The 22912-nt window shown below is 40.6% G+C and overlaps 1 protein-coding gene across 1 annotated transcript; it reads right to left on the bottom strand.

Moving 5' to 3' along the window:
• Nucleotides 1–2873: 2873 nt before the first annotated feature.
• On the bottom strand, nt 2874–12832 carry LOC106609418 (ferric reductase 1). The gene is made up of 15 exons (XM_014208219.3): nt 12536–12832; nt 12202–12335; nt 8530–8627; nt 8204–8345; nt 6788–6982; nt 6386–6487; nt 6061–6205; nt 5621–5728; nt 5353–5468; nt 4870–4956; nt 4595–4686; nt 4420–4478; nt 4138–4275; nt 3848–3873; nt 2874–3716 (listed from the first exon to the last, which is right to left on the bottom strand). Exons 1-15 carry the CDS (start codon nt 12726–12728, stop codon nt 3627–3629), a joined length of 1725 nt encoding a protein of 574 aa, XP_014063694.2. The 5' UTR covers nt 12729–12832; the 3' UTR covers nt 2874–3626.
• Between the last annotated feature and the right edge of the window lie 10080 nt (nt 12833–22912).

The following is a 22912-nucleotide window of genomic DNA, read 5'->3' as shown; positions in this document are numbered from 1 at the left end:
ACTTAAGACATTGGCTCGACTCTAGGTTGTGCCTTTATATTTAGAGATAATTAACAAATAAGGAATAATTTCTCACTTCTCGCATTGACTCATACCAAATGCCTTTTATAAAAAAATATTTGACATAAGTGGGATACATCGCCGAAAGTTGGAAAAAACTCAAATTGAACTAGCCTTCTCCTTCAGCCTTGATAGCATGGAGGAGCGTGCCTGTTCGAACTGAGGATTTACAGTATGGTAAGAACCCATTAGCTCCAGGCCTCTTCTTTTTTTTTACTGACTGCCAGTACTTTTAGAAAATGCCCCCCCAAAAAGTGGAGAACGTGAGCTATACAGCTGGTGGGAGTTGTAGTTCTAATGAAACGGTGATAACTTTTCAGCTTCGTGCATCTTCTTGGCCGTCCAATTGATTGACCTTCATGTCTTAAAGTAATGATGGACTGTCGTTTCTCTTTGCTTATTTGAGATGTTCTTGCCATAATATGGACTTGGTCTTTTACAAAATAGGGCTATCTTCTGTATACCAACCCTACCTTGTCACAAGAGCCTGTAGAGACAGCATCCAAGATGGACGTTCGTATACGCCGTTTCGTGAGGCTTGCCATCTTTCTAGATCCAGTTTTACTGGGATTACTACGCCTGCGCACTAGCACTAAGTGAACACGAGAATTGACAATTTAATCACGTTATCCAAAAACATGACAGACATTGGACGAATAAATGTTTTATATCTTTGGCTTTCACTCACAGCCAAAGATATTACAATTTTATATTTGTCCAACTTATTTGAAGAAAAGTGCCAATATACTGTATGATTATAATAGCAATGTAAATAAGAAATTCATTATTTGTAAAATGTTGTACAGATTTTGAGCAATCACTTTATTATAAATCAGTTCCACTATTAAATGTCATGTAATATAATGATAATGGTGTGACAGAGAATAAAAACACAACTTTGCCATCCAGTGAAAAAAATAGGTATTTGTGTGGCATGATTCTCACAGCAAATTCTTTAAAGTAACTGTCCAGTGAAAATCTTGTTTTATTTTTTATCTCATTTTTAAACTCATATTCTGTTTGCTAATACCCAAATAATGTTGTTGACTCTTAATTTACCGGTAGGACCTTTTTAATTCTATGAGCAGTACATTTTGCCAATATTTTAGCATGGTGGGGTGACTCCAATTTTTTTAAAGAGACTGGCTCTTTGTACTGCTCCCTGGCTCCTGCTTCAGTAGGAGAAAGATCAGTCTCTCATTTTGTGTGTCTGATAGTTTATATACGAGTAATTAAAACATGACATTAATTGATCTTTCAGTAGTTCATAAAAAGCCTATCTCTATTGGAATGCCATCGAGGCCAGGCGTTTTCCCCGTCTGAAAGTAATCAATTGCCAACCATAGTTAGTCCTGTGAAATTAGGCCTTCACAATATATTTTTGTGCAGCAGATAGTCTAACATGATTTTTGGGGAAATGTACAGTACCAGTTAAGAGTTTGGACACATCTACTCAATCAAGAGTTTTTCTTTCTTTTCACTTTTTTCTACATTGTAGAATAATAGTGAAGACATCAAAACTATAAAATAACACATTCTGGAATCATGTAGTAACCAAAAAAGTGTTAAACAAATCAAAATATGTTTTATATTTAAGATTCAAAGTAGCCATCCTTTGCTTTAATGATAGCTTTGCACACTTGGCACTCTCTCAACCAAATTCATGAGGAATGCTTTTCCAACAGTCTTGAAAGCATTCCCACATATGCTGAGCACTTGTTGGCTGCTTTTCCTTTACTCTGCGGTCCAACTCATCCCAAACCATCTCAATTGGGTGGAGGTCGGGTGATTTTGGAGGCCAGGCCATCTGATGCAGCACTCTATCACTCTCCTTCTTGGTCAAATAGCCCTTACACAGCCTGGAGGTGTGTTGGATCATTGTCCTGTTGAAAACCAATGATAGTCTGACTAAGCGCTAACCAGATGGGATGGCGTATCGCTGCAGAATGCTGTGGTAGCCATGCTGGTTAGTTGTGTCTTGAATTCTAAATAGATCAGTGTCACCAGCAAAGCACCCCACACCATCACACCTCCTCCTCCATGCTTCACGGTGGGAACCACACATGCAGAGATCATCCGTTCACCTACTCTGTGTCTCACAACGACATGGCGGTTGGAACCAAAAATCTCAAATTTGGACTCATTAGACCAAAGGGAAGATTTCCACCAGTCGTGTTCACTTAGTCCTCTGAACAGTTGATATTGAGATGTGTCTGTTACTTGAACTCTGTAAAGCATTTATTTGGGCTGAAATCTGAGGTGCAGTTAAATCTAATGAACTTGTCCTCTGCAGCAGAGGTAACTCTGGGTCTTCCTTTCCTGTGGCGGTCCTCATGAGAGCCAATTTCATCATAGAGCTTGATGGTTTTTGCGACTGCACTTCAAGAAACTTTAAAAGTTCTTGAAATTTTACAAATTGGCTGACCATGTCTTAAAGTAATGATGGACTGTCTTTTCTCTTTCCTTATTTGAGCTGTTCTTGCCATAATATGGACTTGGTCTTTTACCAAAGAGGGCTATCTTCTGTATACCACCACTACCTTGTCACAACACAACTGATTGGCTCAAACACATTAAGAAGGAAATAAATTCCACAAATTAACAAGGCACACCTGTTAATTGAAATGCATTCCAGGTGACTACCTCATGAAGCTGGTTGAGAGAATGCCAAGAGTATGCAAAGCTGTCATCAAGGCAAAGGGTGGCTACTTTGAAGAATCTCAAATATAAAATATATTTTGATTTGTTTAACACTGCTGGTTACTACATAATTCAATATGTGTTGTTTCATAGTTTTGATGTCTTCACTATTATTTTACAAGGTACAAAATAGTAAAAATAAAGAAGAACCTTTGAATGAGTAGGTGTGTCCAAACTTTTGACTGGTACTGTATATCACAAAACTCATCATCAACTCAGGTTGGAGGACCTTCCTCATTCAGAATCTCCTTTGGTGAGAAGGATTTCTCCATCGTTTGTAACTTTTTTCTGTAGGTTCTTTTTGGTCGGGTTACTATATTGAATTTGCTCTGGGAAAAAAATAACAAATTTAACTCAGTCTTTCCTGAATAAATTCCTCAATCTCCTTTTGTTTTGTGTGTAGATTATTCAGGGATTCTGTAATACATTCAACACCATTGATGTGTAATGTTAGATGTTCTCTTTCTGTTTAAATTCTTTTCTCTGTTGACCGATACCGTTTTTGGGATGAAAATTGAATTCAATGGCCTCTAAAGGTACAATAATTGGGTCCACTGAACCTGTATTGTGCAAGAAAAAGCCTGTTAAGAATTCCTTACTTTGTGTTAAGAAAGTAGTGTCAGTCAATAAACCCTGGTTAAATTTCCAATATGCCCGTCCTCGTGGAAGGTCTGTCATATGTATATGGAGGGATACTGTATAAATTGATGATCTGATCGCATTCAACCCTCAATCAATGGACAGATACTTTAAAACATTTGACAACAAACAAATATAAAACAACTTAAAATATACTGTACAGTGAGCTATTTTATAGATATACTGTATCACAACATTCCGATCTCAGTCCATTGCTCAGCAGATCTTCATGACGAGCCAATTCCAACAAGTAGTGCCACCAAAAAGGCTATATTTCCAAGGAAAAACAGGACCAGCAGTAACAACTCCATTCTTGTCTGGGGGAGAAATGAAAAGTCAAGTACAGCCGTGGCAGACAAAATAGTTGTTAAGAATGAGTCACTTACTAATTCACTGACACAATAAGTACATTTAAATGTGTGGGATTAAATAGTGGGATTCAGCGTACCGATTCAGAAGCACTCTCTGCATGATCTAGAAGAACAACCAAAGTTATATTGAAGTATTTGAAAAGAAAATAGAAACCTGCACACTTCTCTTGCTTGTATCACTTTGTTTATTCAAGCTTACGTGTCGGCCTCTTGTCCTTCGTCAGAGCTTTTGACGTAGGCCAAGAGGCCAACAAAAGTTATATGGCAGATCCACAATATAAGGTTATTCAATATTACAGGGGGGCTACATATCATCAACCTGAATTTAACAAAATTAAGATCGATATCATTATGTATTTGATCTCACCATTGAGCTTCCAGCGCATGTGGAGTTCTAGCAGGATGTACAGCGTTGCCTCCCATCCAACAAACCCACCCATCACCTTCAGAAGCCAACTATCCTCAGAGGTGCTAAAATACGACAGCCCAGTGAATATGGCTGCCACTGGAAGATAATGTCAGCACAATTACTAACATGGTAGTAGTGCAACAGCAAACATGTTTGACAGATATTGGCTGAGAAGATACGGTACTTTGTACTATACTAATAAAATCCAACAAAAACAATGTCATGATCACAGTTCCTTACCAGCTAAAACTTTTATTGCCACTGCATTCAAAGCATGCGACCAATTGAAGAGGAATCGCCTGTGAAAAAACAATAACACAAAAATAATACATTCACTTGAGAAAACAAGCCACTTTTGGATTTACATACACATGAGCAAACTGACATACACTAGGTATGAGTCTGTATCCCTTACCAGTGATGATGAGGTCCACATCGGAACATGGCAGCGATAGGCTGGAAGAAGGCCAGGATCATAACGATGCAGCCCAACACAGGATGGGCCCCCTATAAACACAGATGGGCTCCCTATAAACACAATGGGCTCATAAACTGTCTCTCATAACTATTTCAATTATCTGAGCCTTCCATAATAGAGTAGGTTTCATAAAACTGTAGACGGCACAGCATTTGTCAGATAGGTCTGTTTTAAATAACAATCGGCGCGCAGTAACGGTTTATGATACATACCCCACTCCAGCCCCCAACTTCTGAGAAGGCCAAAATGAAGGCGATGATGGTGGCGGCAACAGTGAGTGTCATAAGAGACACGTGCGCCTGAGGAACATGCAAGCCAAGAGTACAGATTATGTGACATTATTATTTGGAACTAAAAACATTACTAATGTTTATGTTCATTTTCTTATATATATATTTTTTCTTATTGTTGTTGTATTTTTCAAGAAGGAGCCTGCAAGTCAGCATATTGTTGGACAGTGTGTATCCCGTACATACGACTAATAAAACTTGAAATTTGAAACGTGACGGGCGTCAGTCTGCTTGCTTAATTAACAGTATAGCTTCCTCGCCTGCTTGACATACTCTCCCAGTCACGCTATATGTAGAAAAGGCACCAATTCGATAGCAGTGAAAACATTTCAAGTACAATCTAACTTACTGTACAATCTAATTTTCTTACACTAACACATTAGGGACAGTATTATAGAAACTCACCAGAAACCAAACATCTTTCCCAAAATAATGTTTCCCCCTGGCCACACCTTTCAGATACCTGGCTATGATCATTCCCAAACTACCTGTGGTCATCCACGCTATCAACATCAGGGAACCTGAAGTACAACAGGATAATAAATCAATAATCCATTATCAATACACAAATCTATAAGCTTGTATATGTAGTTATAATCAGTGTATTACCGTATAACAATTTGTTCGAGGTTATGCATGCAAACTCTTCTCACCAAGGAAACGGCAACCTTACCATGTGCTTTAATAATAGGTGGCTCTTTTTCACTTGTAACAACTTGAGGACTTGAAATATCCACTTTAGTGTCACTGATGAAGGTGCCAGTATGAAAGCCGATCGTCCCTGTCAAAGTCAACCGAAAAGTGAAATGGAAGAGAAATAGAATAAAATGATATTATGAAACATATGACTGCTAGACGGAAGCAGACCGCTTTCTTCATCAGTACCAGGCCCACAATATTAGAATCCTTATTAGATAACAGGGCCCGTATTCATACAATATCTCAGAGTAGGAGTGCTGATTTAAGATCCCGTCTTCCATGTCCATGTAATGTCACTCATTATTATCTAAAGATGTCATAGCATTATGTAAATAAAATGACAGAGGGATACAACCACTTCATCTGTACCAGTACTGGTGCTACAATGCTGTAAGCTTTTGGCTCATACTGTACCATTATTGGAGGGCCCGTGAACGATCATGAGATAATAGAGGGAACTGGACCCTCCGGATCGCTGAGTTGAAATGGGGTTCCTAGTCGTGAAGGAACAGCTAATGATACTATTATTCACTGAGGATTTAACATCAGAAACATTTCCCTAGAAAAGGACACACAAGAGACATTTGAGTCATCACTGATTGTTTTGTGAGTCATTATAGCATCAGGGTTGGGGGTCCATTCCATTTCAAATCAGTCAAATCAGAACTTTCATTCCAGTCCATATTCCAATTGCTATCATCCTCTTTGCTTTTCATATGTCATAATAGCAAGCAAGTACCAGAGGAAGTATGTCCGGTATCTTCCTTCCTGTTGAAAAGGCGTGTTGCAATTGGATGAGCCCGCCACTGTCCCTTCCACAAATATAGATGTCATCATTTCCCTTATGTGATGCAGAGGAAAACAGATTATGAGAGGAACACAATCAACCCTGCCACAGGCCACTTGAAGGCGCAGGGTACAATAAACAAAAATTCATAAAATAAAAATAGCACACTGTTGAATGCTCCTGCAGTTTATTGGCTGCCTTCCAACTGCCTTCATACAATCCCTCTTCGTTTTAAAAATAAACTTGTTCACCATTTTCGTTGAAGTGAAAGTATCTGGACGAGTGCCTCGAAATTTGAATAAGCATATTGAATTGCAGGATGTGCATGCACTACTTCTGAAAAGGCTACATTACCATCCTCTGGTCATCTGAGAAGCCGATGGCGATGTAGCCATCTGAAGTGCCAGTCATCTCCAGCTGGACGGCTGTATCACCAGGAGAAGTCATGGCAGACAGGAAGTAACAGTCTGGACTGACCCCAGGGTCACAGTTCAGAGGTTGGCTGAAACAGACCTTAGTGCTGCCACATCCAGTGCTGGAGTTGGACAACTATTACAAACATATTCAATGTTATTGTAATGCACTTTGGGACAACTGATGTAAAAATAAATGTTATTGTTTGTTTGAAAATGTAATATGACAATATTATCTGAGAGTGAGCGGCAGGTTCCTAGTTCGAATCCCTGACCCGACAAGGTGAAAAATCTATTGATCTGCCTTTGAGCAAGGCACTTAACCCTAATTGCTCCAGGGTCACCGTCAATGACCCCACTCTCAGGGGGAGTTGGGAAATGCAAAAAAACACATTTCCATTTCTCACCTCACGCTCGTACAGGTTACCCACTTCTACATGCAATGAAACAGGACAAATATAAGTATCCCCTTTTGATAGACTATCAATTACACTTGTGATACATTGTTAAGACAAGTTTATGTTTTTGATAAAACCTATTTGTACTATTATCTATTACCATAAGTACTAAGGATTTCAATGGAAATACTGAGTACATTTCCATGCACACTAATAATTCGATTTTAAACTGATTATGACAGTAGGCCGAGTATGGCATTAGTCATGTAAACACCTTACTCTGCTTATCTTAATTGGCGTAAGTTCATAATCTAAGTAAGCATACGCCAATTAAAACATCTGGTTTCTGAGCAACCTTTCGAATTATTAGGACATGTACACTCTTAGAAAAAAGGTTTCCAAAAGTGTTCTGCAGCTGTCCCCATAGAAGGACCCTTTAAGGTTCCAGGTAGAACCCTTTTTAGTTCCAGGGTAGAACTCTTTTGCATTCTATGTAGAACTCTCTGTGAAAAGGGTTCTACATGGAACCCAAAATGATTCTACTTGGAACCAAAAGGGTTCTACATGAAACCAAAAGGTGTTCTTCAAAGGGTTCTCCTATGGGGACAGCCGAATAACCCTTTTGGGTTCTAGATAGCACCTTTGAAGAGTGTCAACACCTTAATCGTAGTTCCAGCGGTGTATTTGATCTGCACATGTGATAAAGCCAGCAGTGCAAGCCTCCCTCCTTTGCATGAGTGAAGGGAGTTAAAAATGTCAGAAGTCAGAATCAAATAGGCTTCCCAAAAATAACATTTTACCACGTATATTTTGATTGGCAATTTTCTGCATTTATCAAAGTCCCATCATTTCGTGTCCATATAAACAGGATTATTAGGGAAATCATTCTTCTTGCAAAGCATGCAAATGTTTTAATCAAATTATTATATTAATCTGAATATTCATGTAACCTTACTCACTTTTGAAGATGAGGCAAAGGAGGAGGTAGAGGTGAAGGATATGGATTTGTTGTTAGTTGGGGCTGCAGCAGCAACGTTGTATGTAACTGGAGAACTTCTCACTCCAACCCAGAAGGTGGAGTAATCTTTTACAAAGGATGCACTGTAAAAATGGCATGGCAGAACAAATAGTAAAGCAATGTAATGACATTAAGGGACGGATTTTCCATTGAAAGTGCGTTTTAGTCAAGAACGAGGCTTAATCTGTGTACCGGAAACTGGGCCCCAGGGTATAAGACGTGAACATTCTGGTTCACGAGCTAGGAGATATTGGATGGGTGAATCACCTGAATTGGATGGAGTTGAGGTTGCCTGATGTGGGGGCCCTCCATATTCCATGGATGGAGGATTTAGGTGAATCTGATGTGTGAGAAATTGCAGAATTCTGAGAAAAGGAAAAAAAAAGGATCCATGAAGATTTCGTTTTATTCAGATGCAACAGGGTGATTCCATGCCAGGGAGACCCAAAGATATTTTGGGTTTCTTAGATTGTTCTGGCTATTCTCACATAGAAATTTCATTGGGATGGGGGATGTTTGTTATGCTTTTTACATTGGTATTAAAAAATAAAATACATGGGGGGGGGGGGGGGGGGGGCATCATGATGAAAGTGGCCATTTTAGGCCCTTTTAGACCAACAGTGTATTGGGAATGTATTCAGACCCCTTGACTTTTTCCACATTTTGTTATTTTACAGCCTTATTCTAAAATGTATTACATTAAATGTTTTCCTTGTCAATCTACACACAATACCCCATAATGACAAAGTGTAAACAGGTTTTTAGAAATACCTTATTTACATAAGTATTCAGAGCTTTTGCCATGGAGCCTCTAAATTGAGCTAAGGTGCATCCTGTTTCCATTGAAAATCCTTGAGATGTTTCTACAACTTGATTGTGGTAAATTCAATTAATTGGACATGATTTGGAAAGGCACACACCTGGCTATATAAGGTCAAACAATTGACATTGCATGTCAGAGCAAAAACCAAGCCATTAGGTCGAAGGAATTGTCCGTAGAGCTCCAAGACAGGATTGTGTAGAGGGAAGGGTACCAAAACATTTCTGCAGCATTGAAGGTCCCCAAGAACACAGTGGCCTCCATCATTCTTAAATGGAAGAAGTTTGGAACAACCAAGACTCTTCCTAGAGCTGGCCGCCTGGCCAAACTGAGCAATCGGGGGAGAAGGTCCTTGGTCAGGGAGGTGACCAAGAACCCGATGGTCAGTCTGACAGAGCTCCAGAATTCCTTTAAGGAGATGGGATAACCTTCCAGAAGGACAACCATCTCTGAATGGCCAGACAGAAGCCACTCCTCAGTAAAATGCACATGACAGTCTGTTTGGAGTTCGCCAAAAGGCACCTAAAGGACTCTCAGACCATGAGAAACAAGATTCTCTGGTCTGATGAAAGCAAGATTGAACTATTTGGTCTGAATGCAAAGCGTCATGTCTGGAGGAAACCTGGCACCATCGCTACGGTGAAGCATGGTGGTGGCAGCATCATTATTTCCGGTTTTTATTTGTAATAAATTTGCATTTTTAAAAACCTGTTTTTGCTTTGTCATTATGGGCTATTGTGTGTAGATTGAGGAGGACAATTTAATCCATTTTAGAATAAGGCTGTCACGTAACAAAATGTCAAGGGGCCTGAAAACTTTCCAAATGCACTGTATACATGCCTCCTGTAAGATCCTATGATCCGTGAACCGTACATGTTACAGACAACATCTGTGTCATTATACTCCTGATAGTGTGCTTCAAAATATGGAGTATGTCTCGATTCTGATATTCAAAAATATACTTTAATTTATTCAACATTCAAAATATGAATATCTCAAAAGACATACGTCTTCAAAGAAAGCAGAGCGCGCTCCCACTTTCCAAGGGGCAACCACAGAGCAGGCTCAACTCTCCCGACTTCTCAGTCTACTTGCCCCAGAAAATAGGGGAACCCTTAAGGTGCCTGCTACAATCAGGTTTCTGAGTTTTACCTGGTTACATTCAGGAAGAAGAAAAAAATCACCCCACCACTCTGGGACCTGTGGTGCCACCTTTGAGTTATGATACATTTTATGAGCACCACCAACACAGTGAATGGGAAAATGGATTCAAAGGGAACTCCGTCTGCTGGTGATTTGCCGAATGTGCAATCATAAAGGTCGCCGGAACTGTTCCCACCTGAGATTCAGGCAGTACAGTGGGGGAAAAAAGTATTTGATCCCCTGCTGATTTTGTACGTTTGCCCACTTACAAAGAAATGATCAGTCTATAATTTTAATGGTAGGTTTATTTGAACAGTGAGAGACCGAATAACAACAAAAAAATCCAGAAAAAAACGCATGGCAAAAATGTTATAAAATGATTTGCATTTTAATGACCATCATTATGTTTGGAGGAAAAAGGGGGAGGCTTGCAAGCCGAAGAACACCATCCCAACCGTGAAGCACGGGGGTGGCAGCATCATGTTGTGGGGGTGCTTTGCTACAGGAGGGACTGGTGCTACTTCACAAAGTATATGGCATCATGAGGTAGGAAAATTATATGGATATATTGAAGCAACATCTCAAGACATCAGTCAGGAAGTTAAAGCTTGGTCGCAAATGGGTCTTCCAAATGGACAATGACCCCAAGCATACTTCCAAAGTTGTGGCAAAATGGCTTAAGGACAACAAAGTCAAGGTATACAACAAAGTCAAGGTATTGGAGTGGCCATCACAAAGCCCTGACCTCAATCCCATAGAAAATGTGTGGGCAGAACTGAAAAAGCATGTGCGAGCAAGGAGGCCTACAAACCTGACTCAGTTACACCAGCTCTGTCAGGAGGATTGGGCCAAAATTCACACAACTTATTGTGGGAAGCTTGTGGAAGTCTACCCGATACGTTTGACCCGAGTTGAACAATTTAAAGGCAATGCTACGAAATACTAATTGAGTTTATGTAAACTTCTTACCCACTGGGAATGTGATGAAAGAAATAAAGTGAAAAACTGAGTTTAAATGTATTTGGCTAAGGTGTATGTAAACTTCCGACTTCAACTGTATCACCAGTATCCCTGCCATCGTATCAGTACATGTACATTCTTGTGTTCTTTCTCTACTGGCATTGACACTTACATTTATTTTTATTTTTTACTTCTATATTGACACTGCTATTTTTTTTTTTATACTGCATTGTTAAAGGTTTTTAGTGTAGACTTACAGCCTCTACTCTACCCGACAGGGTAGCAGGAGGACCCATGCAGGAACACGGAATAACTGATCTGTTTTTGTAAATCAAGACTTGTTTTCTTCTGTCTCATAAATACATTTATAAGATCTAAACAACCATTACTGTTTCAATGTTATATGCAGAGGTGCAACTTTCACATTCTGAAATTGCATTTTTGCAATTTAACCAGGTAAGTCAGTTAAGAGCAAATTTTTATTTACAATGATGGCCTACCCCGGCCAAACCCAGACAACGCTAGGCCAATTGTGCGCCACCTTATGGGACTCCATCACAGCCAGATGTGATACAGCCTGGATTCGAACCAGGGTGTCTGTAGTGACGCCTCAAGCACTGAGACGCAGTGCCTTAGACTGCTGCGCCACTCGGGATCCCTATCATTGGAATGAGAACTTGTTCTCAACTAGCTTACCTGGTTAAATAAAGGTGAAATAAAAAATACAAAAAAAAAATGTGATACAAAACGAGGCATTGGTGTGCTTTAGGACCATGCGTATACCTCCAAGCGGTCAGGTATGCTGTTTGGAGTGTTTATCGAGTGGATAAAAATAATAATACCAAAAAAAAGTTATGCCCCCCCACTACTAAAACCAAAGTTGCGGCCCTGGTTATATGTAATACTGTAGCTCTCATAACATAACAGAAAAGTAGGCAATAGGTCAGGTGGTAATAGATAGGTGGGAATAAACATAATGAAATGGAATTATACAGTCTCTGTGGGAATAGACTCACAGGTAGTCCGTTGCAGGTGAGTAGCTGGGCCTCTCCACTTGTTACAGTGAAGGATCCCAGAGGACTGCTTCCTCCAACCTCTCTGGCTTGTAACATAAACCCAATGAATGGAGTGGAAGCTGCCAGGAGCCTGACTGTAAACAACAGTGTTTAGTTGATTTAAACACCACCATAGACGATGGAGACCATTATTCATTCCATATCTACTTTTCAGCATATCTACCCATAACAGCCAAACCATATATAGATTACTAAAACCTATAGGCCTAGTGGTGAGGGTTCAATATCTCTGCATGAACCCTCCAGTAATAGAGAAAACTACATGATGTCTCACCGATGATTTCATCGCCCTCCTTGAAGCTGAACCGGTCAGTGGTGACAGAGAATGGAGCGGGGCTTTGCTGCGCGCCTTTTTTGTGTTGCGGTGTCATATTGTCACACGCCCCAGTCACCTTTCCGGAGCTGTAGCACCGCACCGGCCACAGACAACACGCCAATAACACAATGATAAATATGTATCGTTCCATTTAGATTAAATTATTAAAACGAAAATTTTAAAAATAGCCTACTGATGTTGACCATAACCCACCGATGACGGCAAATTGTGAAGTTTGGGTGAGGGGCAGAATTTGTATTATAGTGCCTTGTGGGTGGAGAGTAGACTATTCACGACAGGTTACGCTGCGTTCATAACCAAGTGAGATTGTGGAAATGCCCAATTGTGATGTCGTAAATACTAGTTGGATGCATTCACTCCTTGATAGAATGCTGCAGGGGCGAAAATCTGATATCCACTTTGGAGGGGACAATTACATGAAATTTTCTCAAGAGCAATTCCTGAGGGGGACACCAAAAGTAGTGCTGTAACGCATAGCCTACATTGTAACATGGTAAATGTATATTGAGGAACCAAAGAAATAAGGTGTTTGCCGTACTCCTAACTACCGGTACCCAAAACTACACAACTAATCACAACAGCAATACCATTGCCTTTAACAAATCTTAGTTCAGTCACCAGTTTAAGTTGAGAGTGGGGGTATCCATGGCATTTTCCAATTATGTTCCTATTTTACAAGTCAAAAAAATTGAGAACCTTTCATAATGTTGCCAAACAAAGACTCAACAAACTTACCTGAGACTCCCTGTCTCTGCCAGTCTGTCCCTGCATATCTGTCCCCAACTCTGCTGTCTGTGTGCCATCTGTTGCCTGCTCTGCCTAATGACATCATTGTGAAACATTTCCATTAGAATTTCATTTCTTTCTTATGAACATTTTATCAACTAGTCTTTGAGATATTAGGCTACTAGGGTTCTTACTATGCGTTTTGGTGTATTGAAAAATACTCTGATGTCCGTCTTTTATTTTTCTGCCATTTTTCTACCTGGCTGGCTGGCTGGCTACACACACACACAGTGTGTAGGTTATTTACAGTAGGAGATGGGCTTCTATCATCTTCAATCATTCTATTTGGGCTTCGATCTAAAAGGTAGCTGGCAAATGTGAAACGGATTAAAATGACAAGAGTTGACAGCTGTATGAGTTCACCATTTACACAACATATGCTGCAACCTTTTGTAATTTTAATAGTTTGTTTCATATTGGCTGGCTTCCAACAATAGCTGAATTTGCAAAGCTAGCGAGCACCAATTCAGTTTCAGTGGTGTTTGCTATAATCTTTGCTACCCGGGTTAAATAAAGGTGAAATAAAATAAATAAATAAAAGTTCCCTTGCGACAATTTAGCTTTTGCAACGAGACCATTAAATATATTTAAGACAATGGTAGAAGAGAGTGTAGTTCTGTTCAGTTTGGACTTCAGTTTATCGCTAACCTTATCACAGGCACTTTGAAGCACTAACTTACATCATCTGCATGCTGATTCCATCTTTGACGACGCCACATAAATGGAATAGGTACTAGCTAGCTTAATAGTTAATATTTGCGTGCTATCTCTGCATATTCAGCTAGTGTGTGTGTGCGCGATTGACTGGATGAACCTCACGGCAGTTACGTGCAAACTAAGGAACTGGCAGTGGATCAAACCATTGTGAGGCAAAGGGCGGGGGGGTCGCAATCTTTTGAAACTTAAAAACGCGCTATTAAGTGTCTATAATCAGCACAATTGCTTTCATTGCGTATTATTAATATTATTTAAATTACATAGTTATGTTTCAGTGATATATTGGGGGGGACAAATCATATTTTTCCCAGGATGGGGGGGTCGTGTCCCCCCCGTCCCCCCCGGGATTTCCGCCCCTGGAATGCTGATTGGCTAATGGCCAAGTTCGCCAACAAGCTCTGTCAACCATAAACTAAAAGTACAGCTATTATGCTTGTAAACAAATGATAGTGTTCAAAAACCACATGAATAGATTGTTTTTAAGAAATTGTGTTTTGTTATTGCATTTAACTGCCGAAAATGCTGTTATCGAGGTCACTTCCTTGACGTCAGAGGTCAGCATGTGGGAGAAGTCGGAGCTCAGGTATGAGAGACGAGTTTTCCTTTAGTAATTACCAGTTGGAGGGGCATTCAAGTGGATTTTTCAGAGTCGTATGTGGTAAATACCACCTTCCCAATGGGTTATGAATGAACAGGTTGCTTCCATAGAGATGTATAGAGCTCGAAACTTTAGGCTTCTTGCAGTCAATTTGCCATCTACAAATTATTTGTAATTATGTTCCAGCCCCCTGACCATCCACTCAAGAAAAAAAAAATGTCCCGTGGCTGAATCTAGTTCCCATCCAGTTGACTACTTTAAAATGGTGAAAGTCCTCAATGGTGCTGCCCATGTTAAACTGGCTTTTGGGCACTTGAGACCTCTATAGAGTACGACAATATGAGTCATAATACCCATAAAACCTAGCAGTCAAACAGGAAAAAGGTTCCAATTGTTTTTCCACCATTAATTTTTCCCATGGGGGATTTTAGAAACATTTAAAATAAGAGCTGTGTTTCGTGTAGGCTTACCCTGGCGTGATGTTTTGATAACCGTGTATATCTCTTGGACAAGCTGAAATTTTTTCAAAATTCCCTGTTTGACCGCTAGGTTTTATGGGTATTAGTTCACCTCCACTGTGGGGCTGTATACATCTCTATGGTTGCTTCCCACAATACCGTACCAATGTTTCTTCCAGGCATACAGTTTTTTACATTAGCTTTGGTGCAATTATCACAAGTATGTGGTGAATTTTCTAAACTCTTAGTACAAAAATCCAAACCGATAACTGTAATCAAACGAAACAAAGGAATTGAATGAAACATAACATTTAGCAGCCACTAGTTTGAATCAAGCCCATCTTGAGCATTTGGCCATTGGTTCTCATCGACATCACAGTAACTGTCCTCATTGTTCATACACCTGGGAAATAAACATCAAGCCTCACATACAGTACCAGTCAAAAGTTTGGACACCTACTCATTCCAGGGTTTTTCTTTATTTGCACTACTTTCTACATTGTAGAATAACAGTGAAGACATCAAAACTATGAAATAACACATATGGAATCATGTAGTAACCAAAACAAGTCTAAAACAAATAAAAATATATTTTTGATTCTTCAAAGTACCCTTTGCCTTGATGACAGCTTTGCACACTCTTGGCATTCTCTCAACCAGCTTCACCTGGAATGCTTTTCCAACAGTCTTGAAGGAGTTCCCACATATGCTGAGCACTTGTTTGCTTATTTTCCTTCACTCTACGGTCCAACTCATCCCAAACCATCTCAATTGGGTTGAGGTCGGGTGATTGCGGAAGCCAAGTCATCTGATACAGCACTCCATTCCTCCTTTGTCAAATAGCCCTTACACAGCCTTACTTGCCTAGTTAAATAAAGGTTAAATAAAATAAAATACATTTACACAGCCTGGAGGTGTGTTGGGTCATTGTCCTGTTGAAAAACATACGATAGCCCCCCTAAGCGCAAATCAGATTGGATGGCGTATCACTGTATAATGCTGTGGTAGCCATGCTGGTTAAGCGTGCCTTGAATTTGAAATAAATCTCTGACCGTGTTACCAGCAAAGCACCCCCACACCATCACACCTCCTCCTCCATGCTTCATTGTGGGAACCACACATGCAGAGATCATCCGTTCACCTACACTGCGTCTCACAAAGACACAGCGGTTGGAACCTAAAATGTCAAATTTGGAATTATCAGACCAAAGTAAAGATTTCCACCGGTCTAATGTCCATTGCTCGTGTTTCTTGGCAAAAGCAAGTCTCTTATTGGTGTCCTTTAGTAGTGGTTTCTTTGCAGCAATTCGACTATGGCCTGATTCACGCAGTCTCCTCTGAGCAGTTGATGTTGACATGTGTCTGTTACTTTAACTCTTTTAAGCATTTATTTGGGCTGCAATATCTGAGGCTGGTAACTCTAATGAACGTATCCTCTGCAGCAGAGGTAACTCTGTCTTCCATTCCTTTGGCGGTCCTCATGAGAGCCAGTTTCATGATAGTGCTTGATGGTTTTTTCGACTGCACTTGAAGAAACTTTCAAAGTTCTTGACCTTTTCCGGATTAACTGATCTTCATGTCTCTAGACGTTCCGCTAGCGGAACACCTGCTCCAATATCCAATGATGTGCGTGGCGCGAAATACAAACTCCTCGAAAATCCGAAAACTTCCATTTTTCAAACATATGACTATTTTACACCATTTTAAAGACAAGACTCTCCTTTATCTAACCACACTGTCCGATTTCAAAAAGGCTTTACAACGAAAGCAAAACATTAGATTATGTCAGGAGAGTACCCAGCCAGAAATAATCAGACACCCATTTTTCAGCCTCTTACATCTAGACGTTCCGCTAGCGGAACACCTGCTCCAATATCCAATGATAGGCGTGGCGCGAATTACAAATTCCTCAAAAATACAAAAACTTCAATTTTTCAAACATATGACTATTTCACAGCATTTTAAAGACAAGACTCTCCTTTATCTAACCACACTGTCCGATTTCAAAAAGGCTTTACAGCGAAAGCAAAACATTAGATTATGTCAGCAGTGTACCAAGCCAGAAATAATCAGACACCCATTTTTCAAGCTAGCATATAATGTCACAAAAACCCAGAAGACAGCTAAATGCAGCGCTAACCTTTGATGATCTTCATCAGATGACACACCTAGGACATTATGTTATACAATACATGCATGTTTTGTTCAATGAAGTTCATATTTATATCAAAAAACAGCTTTTTACATTAGCATGTGACGTTCAGAACTAGCATACCCCCCGCAAACTTCCGGGGAATTTGCTAACAATTTACTAAACTACTCACGATAAACGTTCACAAAAAGCATAACAATTATTTTAAGAATTATAGATACAGAACTCCTCTATGCACTCGATATGTCCGATTTTAAAATAGCTTTTTGGTGAAAGCACATTTTGCAATATTCTAAGTACATAGCCCAGCCATCACGGGCTAGCTATTTAGACACCCGGCAAGTTTAGCACTCACCAATATCAGATTTACTATTATAAAAGGTTGATTACCTTTTGTTGTCTTCGTCAGAATGCACTCCCAGGACTGCTACTTCAATAACAAATGTTGGTTTGGTCCAAAATAATCCATCGTTATATCCGAATAGCGGCGTTTTGTTCGTGCGTCCCAGACACTATCCGAAATGGTAAATCAGGGTCGCGCGCATGGCGCAATTCGTGACCAAAAAAATCTAAATATTCCATTACCGTACTTCGAAGCATGTCAACCGCTGTTTAAAATCCATTTTTATGCCATTTTTCTCGTAAAAAAGCGATAATATTCCGACCGGGAATGTCCATTTAGCTAAACAGAGGAAAGAAAACAAAGCTTTCGGTCGACGCGGGCACGAGCCTGAGTCTCACAGTACTGTAACCAGCCACTACCCAAACGCGCTACTTTGTTTCAGCCAGAGCCTGCAAAGCCACGATTCAGCATTTTGCCGCCTTCTGAGAGCCTATGGCAGCCGTGGGAAGTGTCACGGGACAGCTAAGATCCTCACTCTTCAATAAACAGAGACAAGAAGAACGACACCTTGTCAGACAGGCCACTTCCTGCATGAAATCTTCTCAGGTTTTTGCCTGCCATATGAGTTCTGTTATACTCATAGACAACATTCAAACAGTTTTAGAAACTTTAGGGTGTTTTCTATCCAAAGCCAATAATTATATGCATATTCTAGTTACTGGGCAGGAGTAGTAACCAGATTAAATCGGGTACGTTTTTTATCCAGCCGTGAAAATACTGCCCCCTAGCCATAACAGGCTAGCATATAATGTCACAAAAAAACAAAACCACAGCTAAATGCAGCACTAACCTTTGATGATCTTCATCAGATGACACTCCTAGGACATTATGTTATACAATACATGCATGTTTTGTTCAATCAAGTTCATATTTATATCAAAAACCAGCTTTTTACATTAGCATGTGACGTTCAGAACTAGCATTCCCACCGAACACTTCCGGTGAATTTACTAAATTACTCACGATAAACGTTCACAAAAACATAACAATTATTTTAAGAATTATAGATACCGAACTCCTTTATGCAATCGCGGTGTCCGATTTTAAAATAGCTTTTCGGTGAAAGCACATTTTGCAATATTCTGAGTAGATAGCCCGGCCATCATGGCTAGCTATTTTGACAACCACCAAGTTTGGCACTCACCAAACTCAGATTTACTATAAAAAAAATTGGATTACCTTTGCTGTTCTTCGTCAGAATGCACTCCCAGGACTTCTACTTCATCACCCAATGTTGTTTTGGTTCCAAATAATCCATAGTTATATCCAAATAGCGGCGTTTTGTTGTGCGTTCAAGACACTATCCGAAGGGTAACGAAATATTCCATTACCGTACTTCGAAGCATGTCAAACGCTGTTTAAAATCAATTTTTATGCAATTTTTCTCGTAAAATAGCGATAATATTCCGACCGGGAGTCGTTGTTTTCGTTCAAATACTGAAAATGTAAACATGGAGTCGTCTCGTGCACGCGCACCCCCGTCTCATTGTTCTCAGATCGACCACTTACCAAATGCGCTACAGCAGAGTCATTCAACGTTCTGGCGCCTTCTGAGAGCCTATGGGAGCATGAGAAAGTGTCACGTTACAGCAGAGATCCTTTGTTTTGGATAGAGATGGCAAAGAAGGCCAAGAAATGGTCAGACAGGGTACTTCCTGTACAGAATCTTCTCAGGTTTTGGCCTGCCATTTGAGTTCTGTTATACTCACAGACACCATTCAAACAGTTTTAGAAACTTTGGAGTGTTTTCTATCCAAAGCTAATAATATATGCATATTCTAGTTTCTGGGCAGGAGTAATAACCAGATTAAATCGGGTACGTTTTTTATCCGGCTGTGAAAATACTGCCCCCTAGCCATAACAAGTTAAAGTAATGATGGACTGTCATTTCTCTTTGCTTATTTGAGCTGTTCTTGCCAAATAGGGATTTCTTCTGTATATCACACCTACGGCAGGAAGCCTAGTGGTTAGCGCGTTGGGCCAGTAACCGAAAGTTTGCTGGATCGAACCCCGAGCTGACAAGGAAAAACCTGTCTTCTGCCCCTGAACAAGGCAGTTAACCCACTGTTCCCTGGTAGGCCGTCATTGTAAATAAGAATTTGTTCCTAACTAACTTACCTAGTTTAATAAAGGTTGCATACCTTGTCACAACACAGCTGATTGGCTCAAATACATTAAGAAAGAAAGAAATTCCACAAATTAACTGCCACTTTTCAACCTCATTCATTATCTCCAGCTCCAAATCAGTATGTGAAAATGGTGCATTTTTTCATTTTGTAGAAAACAATATAACCTTAAAGTTCTACCGGATGACATCAAAAGTTACATTTTAAAAAACGGTGATTTTTCAAACACTATGAGATTCGCAGTAACATGGGGAGCAAGAAAATACCCTCCCTCTGGCTAGAAACTCATTGCCAGTTTTGAAAATCACTGTTTTTCTTACATTTAGGACTTTTCTTCTAATCTTTTTCACCACAGAAACGCACCATTTTCACATGTAGGTCCCGGTTTGATGCTGGAGATAATGAATAGTTGAAAAGTGGCGGAGTTGCCATTTAACAATGCTGTTTATACAGCTTGTTGACATTCATCCAAGGACACCTTGACTTGCATTACACACCCTTCACTGCAGAAACACTTTCTCATGAAATCATGGTTATAGAAAAATATTTCTGTAAACGCGACCTGCTACAAGTAGGGAAAATGTTGTGGACAAAACAGAAATGTGACCATATCTCTGACGGTAACCCTGAATGATGAATGTGTGAACTATTTTGTGATCTTTTTGTCTAACCACAATGGAACATTCTAATCTTTATAGGCATCTAATCTTTAAGGCAGAACAGGTTTAAGCAAAGTATAGTGCCATAGTTCTCAGGAAGGTGTACCTATAGCGATAGGAGAGACAGAAGGCGTACTGCTGATACTGCACTCTGCCTTTTGTATGACCTTAAAACTACATGGGTAAAGCAAATGTGTTTATCCAACTTTCTTGGCTGTCTCATGGTGTGTCATGATCGTGATGGCCTGAACTCGGAACCCGATAGAATACCAAGGCAAACCATAGTAACTGCAGTCAAAACATGGTGGAACAAAGCCAGAGTGCAGTAACTTTACTTACTGCTGTTTTCCTTAGTTTTTACTTGTATTTTGTAGTTACTGCAAATTTGACACAAAATTTTCTCTAAAACAGAAGAAAATTTAAACAATACACTTTGTGACATGATAAAACAGATAACATAAAGACTTCGGTCTTAATTGTTAAGCAGAATACAGAGGAACTACGATATGGGGAATCGTGAGCTTCTCACGGTGAAGATGGCGTTGGAGAAGTGGAGGCACTGGCTGGAGGGGGCGGAACGTCCGTTCATTGTGTGGACAGGCCACAAGAACCTGGAATATCTCCACACCGCCAAGAGTCTCAATTCCAGGAAAGCTAGGTGGGCCCTGCTTTTCACCCAGTTCAACTTCTCCCTCTCATACCGACTGGGACGGTGAGGGACTGGTGTCCCTCACCGTCCCTGGACTTTGTCACGGGTCTCCCCCCGTCTGATGACAACAACGCCATCCTGACAGTAGTGGACCAGTTTTCCTAAGCCACCCACTTCATTCCTTTCCCCAAGCTACCCTCTGCCAAAGAGACGGCCCAGCTCCATGGACTCCCAGTGGACATGGTCCTTGACTGGGGTTCTCAGTTCTCGTCCCGGTTCTGGAAGGTGTTCTGCACACTCATTGGGTTGTTGGCCAGCCTGTCCTCCGGGTTCCACCCCCAGTCCAACGGCCAGTCGGAGCAAGCCAACCAAGACCTGGAGACGACTCTTCACTGGCAGGTCTCCACCAACCTCACCACCTGGAGCCAGCAACTAGTGTGGGTCGAATACGCTCGCAACACTCTCCCTTTGAGTGTTCCCTGGGTTATCAGACACCGCTCTTCCCTGAGCATGAGGTCGGCATACCTTCGGCCCAGATGTTTGTCCGTTACTGTTGTCGTACCTGGAAGAGAGCCCGGTCGGCCCTTCTCAAGACCACCTTAGGTATCGATGACAAGTGGACCGCCAAAGGACCCCGGCATCGTCTCAGGCAGATGGTATGGCTATCCATCCGGGATCTGCTCCTCCGGGTGTAGTCCCGCAAACTTTCCTCCCAGTTTATTGGTCCTTTCCCCATCTCCAAGGTCATTAGCCCCTCTACTGTTTGTCTTAAGTTGCCCCGTACCCTCTGTATACATCCCACTTTTCATGTGTCTAGAATCAAAATCCATGTCTCATTGCCGTTTGTCTCCTGTTTCCAGGGGGGGTACTGTCTGATCTGTTTCACCTGTCTTTGTGCTTGTCTCCACCCCCTCCAGGTGTCACCCATCTTCTCCATTATCCCCAATGTATTTAGGGAAAGGGGGATACTTGTCACTCGTTGTAGTCGGTCCACACAATGAACGGATGTTCATGTACAACTGAATGCATTCAACTGAAATGTGTCTTCCACATTTAACCCAACCTCTCTGAATCACAGAGGTGCGGGGGGCTGCCATAATCGACAGACACGTCTTCGGCGCCCGGGGAACAGTGGGTTAATTGCCTTGCTCAGGGGCATAACAAGATATTCTTTCCTTATCAGCTTGGAGATTCAATCGAACAACCTTTCAGTTACTGGCCCAATGCTCTAACCACTAGTCTACCTGCCACATCTATTTATACCTGTGTACTCTGTTTGTCTGTTACCAGTTCGTTTTGTTCGTCAAGCCTACCAGCGTTTTTCCCCTTGCTCCTGTCTGTTTCTACTTCCTGTTTTCTAGTTTTCCCGGTTTTGACCATTCTCTCTGCCCTGACCCTGAGACTGCCTGCTGTTCTGTACCTTTTGGACTCTGATCTGGATTACTGACCTCTGTCTGCCTTTGACCTGTCGTTTTTCCTGCCCCGTTCAAGCAATAAACTTTTGTTACTTTGACATTGTCTTCTTGCATCTGGGTCTTCCCTGAAACGTGATAGAGGCAGCTTAATCTAATGCTTACCCTATATTAATGCACTAAATGAAGATTTGGCACAACACGTTCGGCTACACATTATAAAATATATTGAGACAAATTACAGACAGTAACCTACAAGTAACAAAAAATAACTCAATTGATTGAACATGAAATGTATTTAAATATTTTATTTTTATTTCACCTTTATTTAAACCGGTAGGCCAGTTGAGAACA

The sequence above is a fragment of the Salmo salar genome, chromosome 07 (assembly GCF_965601325.2).
Source record: "Salmo salar chromosome 07, fSalSal1, whole genome shotgun sequence".
NCBI lineage: Eukaryota > Metazoa > Chordata > Actinopteri > Salmoniformes > Salmonidae > Salmo > Salmo salar.
The sequence above is the reverse complement of the archived record's forward strand: the minus strand, read 5'-3'. Positions and strand labels throughout refer to the sequence as shown.

What these genes read in the sequence shown, in the direction of transcription:
- LOC106609418 (XM_014208219.3), bottom strand. Translation starts at nt 12,728, where the DNA reads ATGGAACGATACATATTTATCATTGTGTTATTGGCGTGTTGTCTGTGG. An exon ending in TCACCTGCAACGGACTACCT is followed by an intron (nt 8,628 to 12,201) that starts GTGAGTCTATTC and finishes TCCTTTTCTCAG; the next exon opens with AATTCTGCAATTTCTCACAC. An exon ending in AAGTTGGGGGCTGGAGTGGG is followed by an intron (nt 4,687 to 4,869) that starts GTATGTATCATA and finishes CTGTGTTTATAG; the next exon opens with GGGGCCCATCCTGTGTTGGG.